This window comes from Xiphophorus couchianus, chromosome 19 (assembly GCF_001444195.1).
Source record: "Xiphophorus couchianus chromosome 19, X_couchianus-1.0, whole genome shotgun sequence".
NCBI classification, from domain to species: Eukaryota; Metazoa; Chordata; class Actinopteri; order Cyprinodontiformes; family Poeciliidae; genus Xiphophorus; species Xiphophorus couchianus.
Window position 1 is genome coordinate 16,795,235 of NC_040246.1, and position 12,416 is coordinate 16,807,650.

Consider the following 12,416-nt stretch of genomic DNA (forward strand, 5'->3'; position numbering starts at 1 on the left):
AATCTGTTAAAGAGAGACTTTCATGGAGTTTATTTAATTTATTCCACAACTTTACCAGTGTCAGAAAGATTTCAGTGATTTGGTATTAACTGGTATTCTCTCAGTGGTTGGAGGTTCTGACGCTCCTGTAGATCTTAGTGACCAACTGAGGAAATTGTTTTTTAAGTCAGGGGAGTTGGAGCAGAAACATCTAAAACTTGCAGGACATTGGCTCTTGAAGAACCCACCAAAGGATGGCAGCCAGGGGTCCTCAAATCCAGGCCTAGAAGGCCAATGTCCTGCAACCTTTAGATGTGTGATTGGTTCGACACGCTTCAATCACCTGCACAGTGCAGTCAAGTTGCTAATGAGCTGAGTATTTGACTCAGACTTGGTGACACATAGTCACATCTAAAATCTGTAAGGCACCTGCCCTCAAGGCCTGGATTTGCAGATCCCTGGTCTATGACCTTCTCAAAAACACAAAGTAAAAACACAGATTCTATTTCGGTGAAGACATAAATTCCAACTGGAATAATAATCTGCAATAAGAAGACTAAGATGGGGATCATTTGATTTATCCCACAAACATCTTGCTGGGCAGAACAACTATGATTTGTGTTGTTATTAAAATGTTTCTAGTACTACAAACACAATGCCATTTTTTCCATTGTTTATGCTTCAAGTGTGGTGGTCACATCATGATTTCTGTCAGAGAAAACACTTTGATGTATAAGCAAGAGCAGTTTTGTCTTTGCCCTCCTTTGGCGTCAGAAACATAGAGGTGGGACCACAGATGAGGGGGAAATGTTGAAATGATATTACAATTGGGAAAAGCATTACTACTCTAAATGCTCAACTGTATTTACCCATTGATAAGAGAATGACTTCAGAAAAAATGTTTATTTGTTATCAAATGGATGTAAAAGAAAAAAAAAATTAACAATTGTAACCCAAAATATGATTTCTAAGAAAAAGTATCCACTTCTTTAATAGCAATGTCAGAAAATGCAAACATAAATGAGTGGTAAAGTTTTTCCAAAGCAAGATGTCAACTAATGACAACGAAGAAATGATGTCCTTTTCAACAGTGACCCCCCCGTTATAGCTTTTATTTGAGCTTTACTGTCTTCACCATGAATTTGAGCGTATGCTCTTTCTTTCTCTCTATAAAAAAGTACAAACAAAGCAAAACAGAAATCAATGTACCCCAGGACAAGAACGCCATGGTTGAGAAGAAAGGGCACCTTGTATTTGTTGGACAACTGCAAGTAGTTAAATATTCATGCAACTTTAGAAACATCTCTGTGTAGATTTCTAGGCTAACAATACATTGTTTTATTCTTCATGAATATCAATATGATTCTCCACAGTCTGGTTAAAGTCTTTCTCCATGTAAATTAACAGATAGATTTTTTAATGAAATCTGTTGATAAATCATATCTTCAGTCTGTACAATAGAGGTACTAAAAATTACAACTGTCATGGTATATGTACAATTTACTACCTACAAAGTACAACAGATAGCATGTAATAAAATATGTAAACAAATTTCTCATTTTTTTGACACAGTTGACTGTGACAGCAGATAGAATTCACACTTTCAACATCTGGTTTATTTCTGTATACACATTGGTTAACAGTGTAGTAGTACTGCATCTGTGTTCATCCTGACACCTCCATAGAAAAAGAGAATGATAGGCAATGAACCAACACACACTTGGGCAGATAGATAAAACCTCCACAGACTGTGCAGCAAGAAGAGATCTGTTTGACGGGTTTCGAGAAGAGGGGGGAGTCCTGATCTTAGATGAAGAACTGCCTTTGTGTTATCCAAGCTGAACACTCTTTACTGGACTTTTACTGTACTGCACCTTACTGTGGAATCAGGATGGCATGCATTTTACAATCAGGCGCTTCTTATCAAGAGAACCAACAAATTCTTCCCACAAAGAGAGTCACTGTGTCTGTCAGACAATGAGAATAATTGTGGTGAATTAGATGCCAGAGCAAACAGATGGTATGAGGTCTGCCCTTGGCAATTGACTCACTTGGATTCATATTATACACATAAAATAGTTTTCTTTTCTTACTGTTCTCTTTTAATCTTTTTTTCTTTTGCTTTAAGCAAAAATAAGTAAGACACCACACTTATATTATGTATAAACCATAAAAATCTGTAATATTTTGATTACAAGAGTCCTTTGTGTGCCTGACCCCCTCTCGTTAAGCACTACTTGTTGCTTACATGCTGGAAACGTTTAAGATAATGAGCCTTTTGTAATTAACAATTTCACAAAAATTGTTTAATGCCAAGGATCACATAGCTCTAAAAGTCACTTAGGAGAATGATGCTGTGAAATATTTGTATACCGACAATGTCTCTGACCAGATAGAAGTGTAAGGTTTCTAAAGTTGCTATTTAACCTTGCCATTAAGCCTTTTGCTTAATAGTAAGTGTGCTTTATGTTACAGTACATATCAGTTCAACTATTCAGCACAGTATAGAATTATTCAAGTCCCATGTTATACCATCATTTGTCAAAGCTCCTCACAGGGAAACTGGTAATAAAAGTTCTCTCAGTGCCTTCTCTCTTTGTTCTGTCGGGTTGACCAAAGTCTCAGTCACACATAATACTCCTTATCCTTGTTTTTCTGTCTCTTGTTGCTGCCTTTCAGGCTCTGCTGTTTGTCCTTCATGACAGCGCCATTGCTCTGCACAGCCGAGTTGGTTATGTAGTGCCGGCTCTCGTCCACCTGGTAGGAGCCTTCATCCCTGTTCCTGTACTTATACATGGCGTACAGGAGGATAAGGATACACAGCGCTGCGGCCGCCACTATTCCGATGACCATCCCGGTGGTGCTGCTAGATTCACGGACCACCTCCGAGGGCCCTGGGACTCGCCTGACGCCTGGTTCTGTGGGGAGTGCTGTGGGTATATTATGGAACATGACGGAAATTATTAATGGGCCCCTCAGCTTGCTGCTGTCTACCTCACAGGATGTGGCAATAGAAGCAACACTAGGTTGGGACTGGGGTTTTAGCTCGCGTTTTTTTGTTTTGCCGGAGAATTGTGGAGGGCTGTGGTGGAGGCAGAGGTGCTAGTGGTGCGGCTCTGGTTGGCGGTTACTGGTATGGTGGTTGTCCTACTGCATCTGAAGATGGAAGGTTTGTTTGGTATAAAAGTCCTGGGCGCCTGTGCTTTGTAGTCACCTTGAAAGTGTGATGTAGGTCTTAACAAGGAGAAGTTCGAGTGAAAATCTTCATCATCATCAGTGGGGGCAGGTAAGACTTCAACGCTTTCCCAGAGCCATACCCCGATATCACCAAGCCATCATCATCACAATCATCGCTGCCTCGGTCCGACAAGCAAGGTACCCCCGCCTCAGTGGCCTTGGACAAGGACTCTTTGGTGGTCTCAATAATGGTGAGGAGTGGGTGGTGGGTTGAGGGAGTGGGAATGAAGGGTGCACGGGGAGCTACAAAGGGGTGCTCTAATGGATCCTCAATGACTAATTCAGCTCCTGGAAGTGGAAAAAGATTTATTTTAGAACCAAACTCTATGATTTATGAACCAAACAAAGCCAGCAAAAGCCATATATGAAAACATCTTAAAAGGCTTAAGAGGTAAAATGGGAGCCAGAAGGATAATTTAGACTTTGATTATATTTCAGTTTATTTCAGCCACTAAACCCTGGCATATTTGTTTTCCTTAATATTGTTTTTCATGATAACAGTAATCTAAAGCAAATTGTGTGTAATTTTTATTATTAGTATTTTTAATTTTTTTTGGTAAAGTTAAGAAACCATCTTCATCATATATTTTAAATACATGACAAAGCTTCAGTATTCTATGGGACCAGAATTGCTGCTGTGTTGTCATATTTTTTTCTCACATAAAAGCACAATAAAAATTTAAATATAAAAGTTTTTTTATAGACCATCTTCTTCATTCTTTCTTGCACTTTATTAGGAAAACCTAGTCCACCAAATGATCCTCTAGTTTGTAGAACCACCTCTCACAATGTTGTGGAGAGAGTTTAATCCACTGATTATCAATGTTGCCTCATTGCTGGTATGACTCAATTTTAGTTCAGATGGCCACACATTTGACTTTTGGGTAGTAGAGTAGTTCGTGGTCAGCAGAATTGTACCAATTTGCCCAGATTGTTTGATTTCAGAACAAACCCATGGCATTAGGGCTCCACATGCATCCTTGGCTTTTACTCTGAGGTCTTTGTGGTCTTTGTGTCAATCTGCTTTGTTTAATTTTCTCCAACCCTGAATTTGCATTGTGATCAAACATCTAGACCGGGCTGCTCAAGTCCAGTCCTCGAGAGCTACCGTCCTGCAACTTTCAGATGCACCCTTCCTCCAACACAATTGAATCAAAGCAATGGCAAATTGCCAGACCTGTTCAGAGTTGAATGACTGCTTGTGAGGGAATTCTGCCATTTGATCCAGGTCTGTTGGAGTAAAGATGCATCTAAAAGTTGAAGGATGGTAGCTCTTGAGGACTGGACCTGAGCACCCCTGATCTAGACTTGCTTCCCATCTCTCTGAAGGACATTAAAAAATATATTGTAGTTCAATCAGACAGAACTGCAAATTTGCAAAAGAAAAAGAAAATAATTTCTCTAAAGACAGTGCTGATATCTTTCCTCTGGCAAAGTATACATATTCCTGCTTTCATACGAGTCCTCTGATAATAATTTAATATTATGTGTTGCTTTAGTTGTTGCAGAAATTGCTGATACTTTCTTTTTAAAATCCTGTCGAAAGGCAAAAAGCTAAACACCATTTTATGCAATTACTGTACATTTCAGGTATTAAATGTATAACTTGTAGGGTTGTTGTTGTTGTTGTTCACATTTACTGAGTGAATGCTCAGCCAGCTTTTTCCCCAATACTGGTCCTTGAAACATACTGCCTTGCATGTTTCAGCTTTTCCCCTGTTTTAGGACACATGGTTTAAATTGATGGGTTAAATTACCAGCCTTCAGCAAATCTTGATAACAAGCTGCTGGGGGACTTCGAACATGTACCCCATCCAATGCTGCAGGGCTAGGAAGTGATCCAAAGAACTGATTTTAATTATTGTGAAACCAATTGTAATATTGCTACTCAGTGGCTCCCAGTTCATCATAAGCCCCTTGTTTACTTAGAGTAACACACAAATGTAGCAACACCTTCGTAAATAGTTCTCAGATGCAGGGCTGAATCCTTCATTAGTGTTATAGAGTGAGTCTAATTTAGATTTCTATTTTAAAAGTAGCAACTGAGTAAAAAGGTCAGCATTCCTTGTTTGTACATTTGCTCTGCAATTACATTATCAAATTCTAGTAAACTGATGTTGTTAGTGAGTTATTTGCCCATTTTGCATAACAACCTGGCTAGCATAATTAGCGAGCTCTGTAGGTGGGCCCTGTTTTAACAACAAAAGCATCCTACAGGGTAGAAGAGTACGTAAATAGTAAAAGAGGGTTTTTCACATGACCCACAACTGCATCATGTTGCCTTGAGTGTATTTTGTTGTAGAATAACTCTATCACCAGAAGCAGCTCTGTCACCAGACAACATTTGTTTAGTTTGCATTTAAAAGCAAAGCTTTTAAATGTTCACCCCTTACGAAACAGCACTTTAAATGAAAGGCATTCATTAGAATTTTGTTACGGTCTCCTTTTTTTAGAGACAAACAGGATGGAAAAGGGTGGAATCATAATCATTCCTTTAATTTACAAATTACTGCTCAAACACCAGATAGTTTATTTTACCTTATAAATATAAATGGACCATATAAACTTTGGAGTTTGGCTTCAAGTAATTTTGATTCTTTTGGCAGGAGGAAACAGGAAACAAATTGGTAGATGTACATTTATCCTGGATTAATGAGATACTGGAACAGTCTGTTGTGGTGATGAAGCTGAACTGAAAGACGAAGCTCAGAATTTACTGCTCCATTAATGTTCAAACCCTCACCTATTGTCAAGAGAGATAGATAATACTGTAAAAAGTAAGCTCCAGAATATAAATTTCTAAATTTGCATTCTTTGTAGGGTAGCCAGACCAGTTAGGCAAAGAGGTTCCTCATCCAGTTTGAGCTCTGGATACTTATCCAAATCCCAAAGAGTTTAGAGAGAGAGCTGAGGTGCTTCATCTGATCAGGATACTGTCTGGACACCTACCATTGGAAGCAGTGGGCTTATCCCAATGTAAAGAGTCTCTTGGCCAGGCCCTAAACTCACCAGAGAAGCTGTACAACCAATAGCCACTTTAATAAAAACATTTTAAACTTTTAAATGATCATTTAAGCAATGCTCAGCTGCTAATAAAAAACCCAAAGTATGCCAAAAAAGTATCAGGCAAAGATTTTCCAACTGATTGTTACTCCATTTTGTCGAACCTATGTAAATTGTAGCCTTATTGACAGGAGTGGGATATTCTGCTGCTGTAGACCATCTTTTTTAAGGCTTTGACATGTTGCATGTTCAAAGATTGTATTTCACATGTTCTGGTTGTAGTAAGCGGTTACTTGAGCTACCGCTGCCTTTGTGTCATCTTGAAATGGTCTGCTCATTCTCTTCTGACATGAACAGGTTCTTTTGCTTCTCATTTTCAGAAAATTCTCTTTCCAGGTGTGTTTATGGGTGAAAATCCGAGCATGTCAGCAGATTCTGAAATACCCAGTTCAAACCGTCTTACACCAACAACGACACCATATTTCAGTCATTCTGATGACTGAAGTATGTTTCAGTAATTTGTCCTTTCCAGGTTTATATAGGTCCTATGCATTGAGTATCTGTCATGTAATTAGCACTTTTTGTATTAGCAAAAAAATTGAACAGCTGTATTTAATGAAGTGGCCAAATGATGGCCTAGGAAGACCTTGGAAAAGGGATCGTTAGGTTTTCCCTTTTGGCCTGTTACAGCTAGGACCCAGCTTTTGATAAGATGAAACGAATGGATAGACGGACTACTTTATTTTTATTTCCCCTAAACAAAATCCAATAGTTTTTGGTATATTCTGGGCAATTTACAATATTTTTTCTGATTTTATATAAATGCTGAGTGTTGCATAGCACAGAACAATATTTGGGTCATGTGCTATTATCACTGGAGTGAACATTCAAAGCACCAACTCATTATCATGAAAGTACCCACTGTGATTTAGTATGTCTTTTGGAGTCATTCATGCAAGTTAACACTTCATACAAAACATTGCTTCACGCACTTCAACTGCAAACACATCCAATTACAGACATACAACACGTGCCTAAACAAAGGCCTTCTGTAGGATCTCAAACTTGACTGAATATTTATCAGCTGTAACATGACCACATATTCAACAAAGATACGTGGTCATATCTTGCATAACCTGCAGAAACCTGGATTCTACAGGTTTTCAAGAACAGATTTATCCAACCAGCGTCGTCATCTGATTTTAGTTAATGATAACAGAAAGCTTTTGAAATATTCAGTTTACAAACTGCATCTTAAACAAGCATCACAAAGAGAATCAGAGCATGCACATTGTGTGTCATTAACTTACATCAACAATTTGCCCGCATGATTTTTAGGCAAGAGGAAAAGAATTTACAAAGGAAAAAATGTGTAAAAATGTAGGATAGCCACTTGGTACCGTTAAAGATAATTTTTATCCACTCTAGAATGGGTTCTATCTTAAAACAATGACGGTACAGGGAGGCAACAGCACATACATCCACACCACATAACAGAAAAATAAACACCATATTTCTGCTTTTTATCCTTTGTTTCTCTTTCCTTGTAAATATTTTTTTTACAAAAAATCTGCATTTTTTTCCATAGCAAGAGACTTCAGTGAGCCTAAAATCTATCCATGTTACAATTTTTGCTTAATTTGCTCTTTAGTGTAGAATGGATGGATGACTTTATATTTCAATATTTCTAAAGACAAGGGAGGAGGTGAAGAAGGGGTTGGACCTATGAACATACTACAGAGGAGATGAGGATGATGAGGGTGACAGTGTAAGTCAGTTGCCATGTCCATGTAAAGGCAATACGAAGCGGTCGGGCGGCATTAGAGGTTTTGGCTGTAAGGAAGGGATGGGGATATACAAACAATGAGCAATATACATGCCCATCTACAGAAAAGAACAGAAGAACTCTAACACTGACATGTCTTACAAACCCTAAACTGCAACTTCTTAGCCATGCAATTCAATTTGTATTGTTCTTACAGTAAAGATACACTCCCTGACAAAAACAGTGACCCACCCTGAGAAATGGTCTGATTTGGATCTAGTTTGATTCACATGTGGACCAGTGATAAGAATGCAAATTACTCATTTTGCAAGGAGCTAGCACATCTCAAAAAAGACACTAGAGAGCTTCAGGAATGAGATCAGGAATGGAGTGATTCATTCAACAGTAGGTTAGAAAGGTCACCATACAGAAAGGAATCCTCAGACTCATTAGATAGCATTACTAGCACTTGATGGGATTTTATGGGATAACAATGTGAATTGCATGAGGAACAAACACAACACATTTATCTGAAGCTAAAACCAGAATCATTGTCAAGGTTCTGGTCACCCAAGACAGGAGAAAATCATTGTGCTGTACAGCAGACAAAACCAAACTCCATGGTATTTGCATCTGCCATTCGGACACAAGCACTGTCAGTATTTTGCATTAATGTCTTCAAATAAGGACTTTGGTACCTCCTCATCTTGCCTACACATTCAGAGTAGTGAATGTATAAGCTAGATGACTCATGATACCATGACTATAACATTCTTCATGTCATAATAAGACTAGGAGTATGAACTAAGTTTAGTTTGTTTAAGTGATGAACTATGAAACTAAATTTATTTCATGTTAACTTTGAAAACTCAACCTGCAAATAGTCCTTAATGAGAGTGACCTGGCTGAACACTGGGTAGACCTATTGGACTTTTAAAAGCCTTAGTCACCCTGTGAAGTGGTTTAACAATTTGCATCAGGTAGATTACAGGTTTATCCTCGCATCTGTAGTCTGACAAAGCAGAGAACAGTAACCAGAAAAAAAAGAAGGACTTTCATATTTAGTGATGGGCTGCAATTATTTTACTCATCTACCAAGATATAAAGAAATGATAACCAATCCAATTTTGTCAAGAGAGACACTAGAAATCATGTTGAGGGTCCCAAAGTTCAAGTCATCCATAGTAGTAATTTGGAGGACAATGATGGGATAAGTCTTGGGGTCCTCTGAAGCAGTGACATGATACAGTGACTCACAAAAGACAGTTGTACAGATGGTATGTGCATTTAAAAACCACTGCTGTGACATGGTGGACAGTTGTGTTATTCAGGCTCCCAGACTCTTACAATTGAACAATTATCAAATGCCATCAAGTGCTAGTAATGTTGCTGAAAAGCATCTAGAAGGCATCTTCTGTATCTGCTGATCTTCATTTAGTGTTTTCATTAGCTGGTAAACAATATTTTTTTTATCTTTGTCGCTGTTTTGGTACCACCACTGATGCCCTTTGAGGGTCAACATGACGGCTCCATGTAAATCAATTTATTCCCATCCCTATCATGGACTACATGTGGAACAAATTATGTCTAAATTGAACCATTCCTTCAGGGTTAGTACATAGGTGCTTGACTGCTTTGGTCAGAGTGTGTATTAAAAGATTTTGTTTTGTCAAAGTAGGTTGTAAAACGTCTAAAATTGTTATGTGAGAAGTAGATCAGGAACTGCGTCAGATCCTAGTCTGTGTGAGTTTTTTTTACGTGTTCTCAAATCTCATCCTGAAGTGGGGATACATTTTATTAAATTTACGCTATTGCATTGGTGTTTATCTGGAAATTAAACGCACAAGCTAGTTACTGAAGGAGTTCCAAATCCAAAAAAGTCAAAATATAGGAAAAAATATTTCACACTTCGATTTAGGTATTCTCTGAGGAAAAAGAAGAAAACATATATGCCAAAAAACATAATCAGAACCAAAATGCCAGCAATCAACTGGATAAAAAATATGACCAGTTTCAAATATTAAATGAAGAAAAATGTTAAGATGAAGGAACAAAGCCATTTAAAATTTTGCACACACTACAACCAGATGCACACAATAAAAAACAGACACGGATGGGAGAGGCACTCGACTGGAGGACGGGCTCCTCTCTCATGTGCTCCCTATAATGTTAGTCCTTAAACATGAGCCGGCCGTGCAGTCTGGGTGTACATCAGAGGGAGACGGTACTGGCTGAGAATGGGTTACCACTACTGTCATTTGGGTTTGTTTTAGTCGAACTGCAGGATGTTGATGCATGCTTAAAGTAAGTTGCATTTAGGGAAAGTAAAATAAAAGAAACAACACAGCAAACTGGCAGGTCTGACCGATGTAAGAACAGGAGACGGACACTGTGTCCCAATCCCATAAAACAAACATGCAGTTAAAGTAACACTGTGTACTGGCACAAAACAATATCCTGATGCAACTTAATGAGGTTTCTATTCTTATTTTTCAATGAGCTGTGAAACAGTGAAAATGTTCTCATTATGCAAACCGATTTGCTGGGAAATAAGATTGTTAAAGTTTATTATTTTCTGTGCAGACAGCAGTATGCAATTGGGACACATGTTCACATGTAATAAGAGAAGTTGAACAAAACACACACAACATATGTTTTTAGTACACTAATATTAAAATAAAACAGGAAATACTCTTTTTTTTTAAATTCAGAGGTAAAGCTGATTTCCAAAACATTTTAGATGTAACTCAGGATTTTAATGGACTCCTGCTTAATGAAGCAAATCTGAGTAAACTAATCTGAAATATGAAGAAGACAGAAAATGTTTGCTCAAACTGGTGAGACAGTAATTGTACATCCCAGTTTGTAAGGACTCTTTGCCTTTACTTAGGAGTACAGTGCATCTGGAAAGTATTTGCAATGCTTCACTTTTTCCACATTTTGTTGTGTTAAGGCCTTGGTTAACAGTGTAATAAATTATTCTCTTTCCTCAAAATTATGCACACAAATATCCCATTATGACAAAGTGGAAAAAAGTATTAGAGGTTTTTTTCCATATCCATTAAGTTTGAAAATCAATAAATCACATTAACTAAGTATTCACAGTCTATGTCATGAAGCTAACAGTGAAACAAACGATCAAGGATGACCAATTGAACTGTTTCCATTGATCATCCTTGAGATGTTTCTACAACTTATATGAAGATTAAAAAAATGACTTAAGTTGAACACAGATTCCCTCACTTGGATAAAATTTACACCAAATAAAAAACTAATTATTCAGAGAGGAGGAAGGGGGAAAAAATTGTGTAGAAAACATCTAAGCTATTTAGAATGTGTTTTTCTTGTCTGTATTTGTCCACTAACTTTTTGTTAGCTCATGGTACAGGATACATGATTTGGATGCACAAAATACAAGACACATTTTTTAGTAATATTTTTGTAAGGTGGTGGAGGGGGCCCATCACATTACAGACTAGAGAGAGGGCTACACTGGAGATTCATCTTTTTCCCAATCAAATAGGTTACTTTTGCAGCGCTCGTATCTATTAAGATGTGTTACACATTTTTCTATTAATTAAGGTTAATGTTAATGTATACTTTCTGAGAATATATTTAAATTTGTCTTACTAAATCGTTAGGGCTTGGAAATCTTCTAGCAATTTAAGCTATGACACATCTACGGTCTGATTTAAAAAAAAAAATATATATATATATATATACAGTCATACAGACCAAAGGTTTGGACACACCTTCTCATTGAATTCAATGAGAAGGTGTGTCCAAACTTTTGGTCTGTACTGTATATATAAATATATATATTTGACCTTTTTTTTATTTTGAAACTCCAAGTTGAAATCCCTTCTTATTCTCCATTTGTGTTTCGATAACAGAAAATATTGGACATTCTGGAGAAGACAGATGAAAAAAGCAGAACCAGTAGAGTAGAGGTGGAATATTTAACACAATCCAAGTTTCTTCTGGTTCATGATTTGGGGGGTGAACTAATATACTCTGAACCAATAGCAACCATTCTTTATTTAGTGTTTTACATTATGTTGTTCCTATGTCGAAATAGATGGAAATAACTACTGTCAGAAAATGTCAAGGAGACCAGCTTTAAATCTGCTTTCTCTTTCAACATATGCCACTATGCTCTTTAAGTCATGTTTTAAGAAATTGATGTTAATTTCATAAGATGGCACATCTGACCATTATGTATTCATGAGCAAGGGACAAAGTTAGTTATTTGTCTTCTTCTGCAATTTTTTAAATGTGTATGTGCCATCACCAGATTTAACCTGACATACTGGACTTTGTGTGGCAGTCCAAGCTGCGACATTTAATGATTGATTGGGATGAAAGTTCATTTCACTAAAAACACCCCAATCTGCACACTTAGTCAAGTAATTATCTGCTGAATAAATCATGG

At 37.4% G+C, this 12,416-nt stretch overlaps 1 protein-coding gene across 10 annotated transcripts in view; it reads right to left on the reverse strand.

The window, feature by feature from the left end:
• Nucleotides 1-867: 867 nt before the first annotated feature.
• Nucleotides 868-12,416, reverse strand: part of nrxn3a (neurexin 3a) — a 123,728-nt gene continuing 112,179 nt past the window's right edge. For 4 of the 10 annotated variants that reach the window (XM_028000329.1, XM_028000327.1, XM_028000328.1 and 1 more), the window contains exon 24: nt 868-2,909. In XM_028000329.1, the coding sequence (XP_027856130.1) occupies nt 2,605-2,909 (305 nt within the window). In that variant the 3' untranslated portion in view covers nt 868-2,604. Of the gene's footprint in view, nt 2,910-2,940; nt 3,505-7,802; nt 8,053-12,416 lie in introns of those variants that run through there. The other 6 variants (XM_028000335.1, XM_028000333.1, XM_028000334.1 and 3 more) reach the window with 2 other exon arrangements.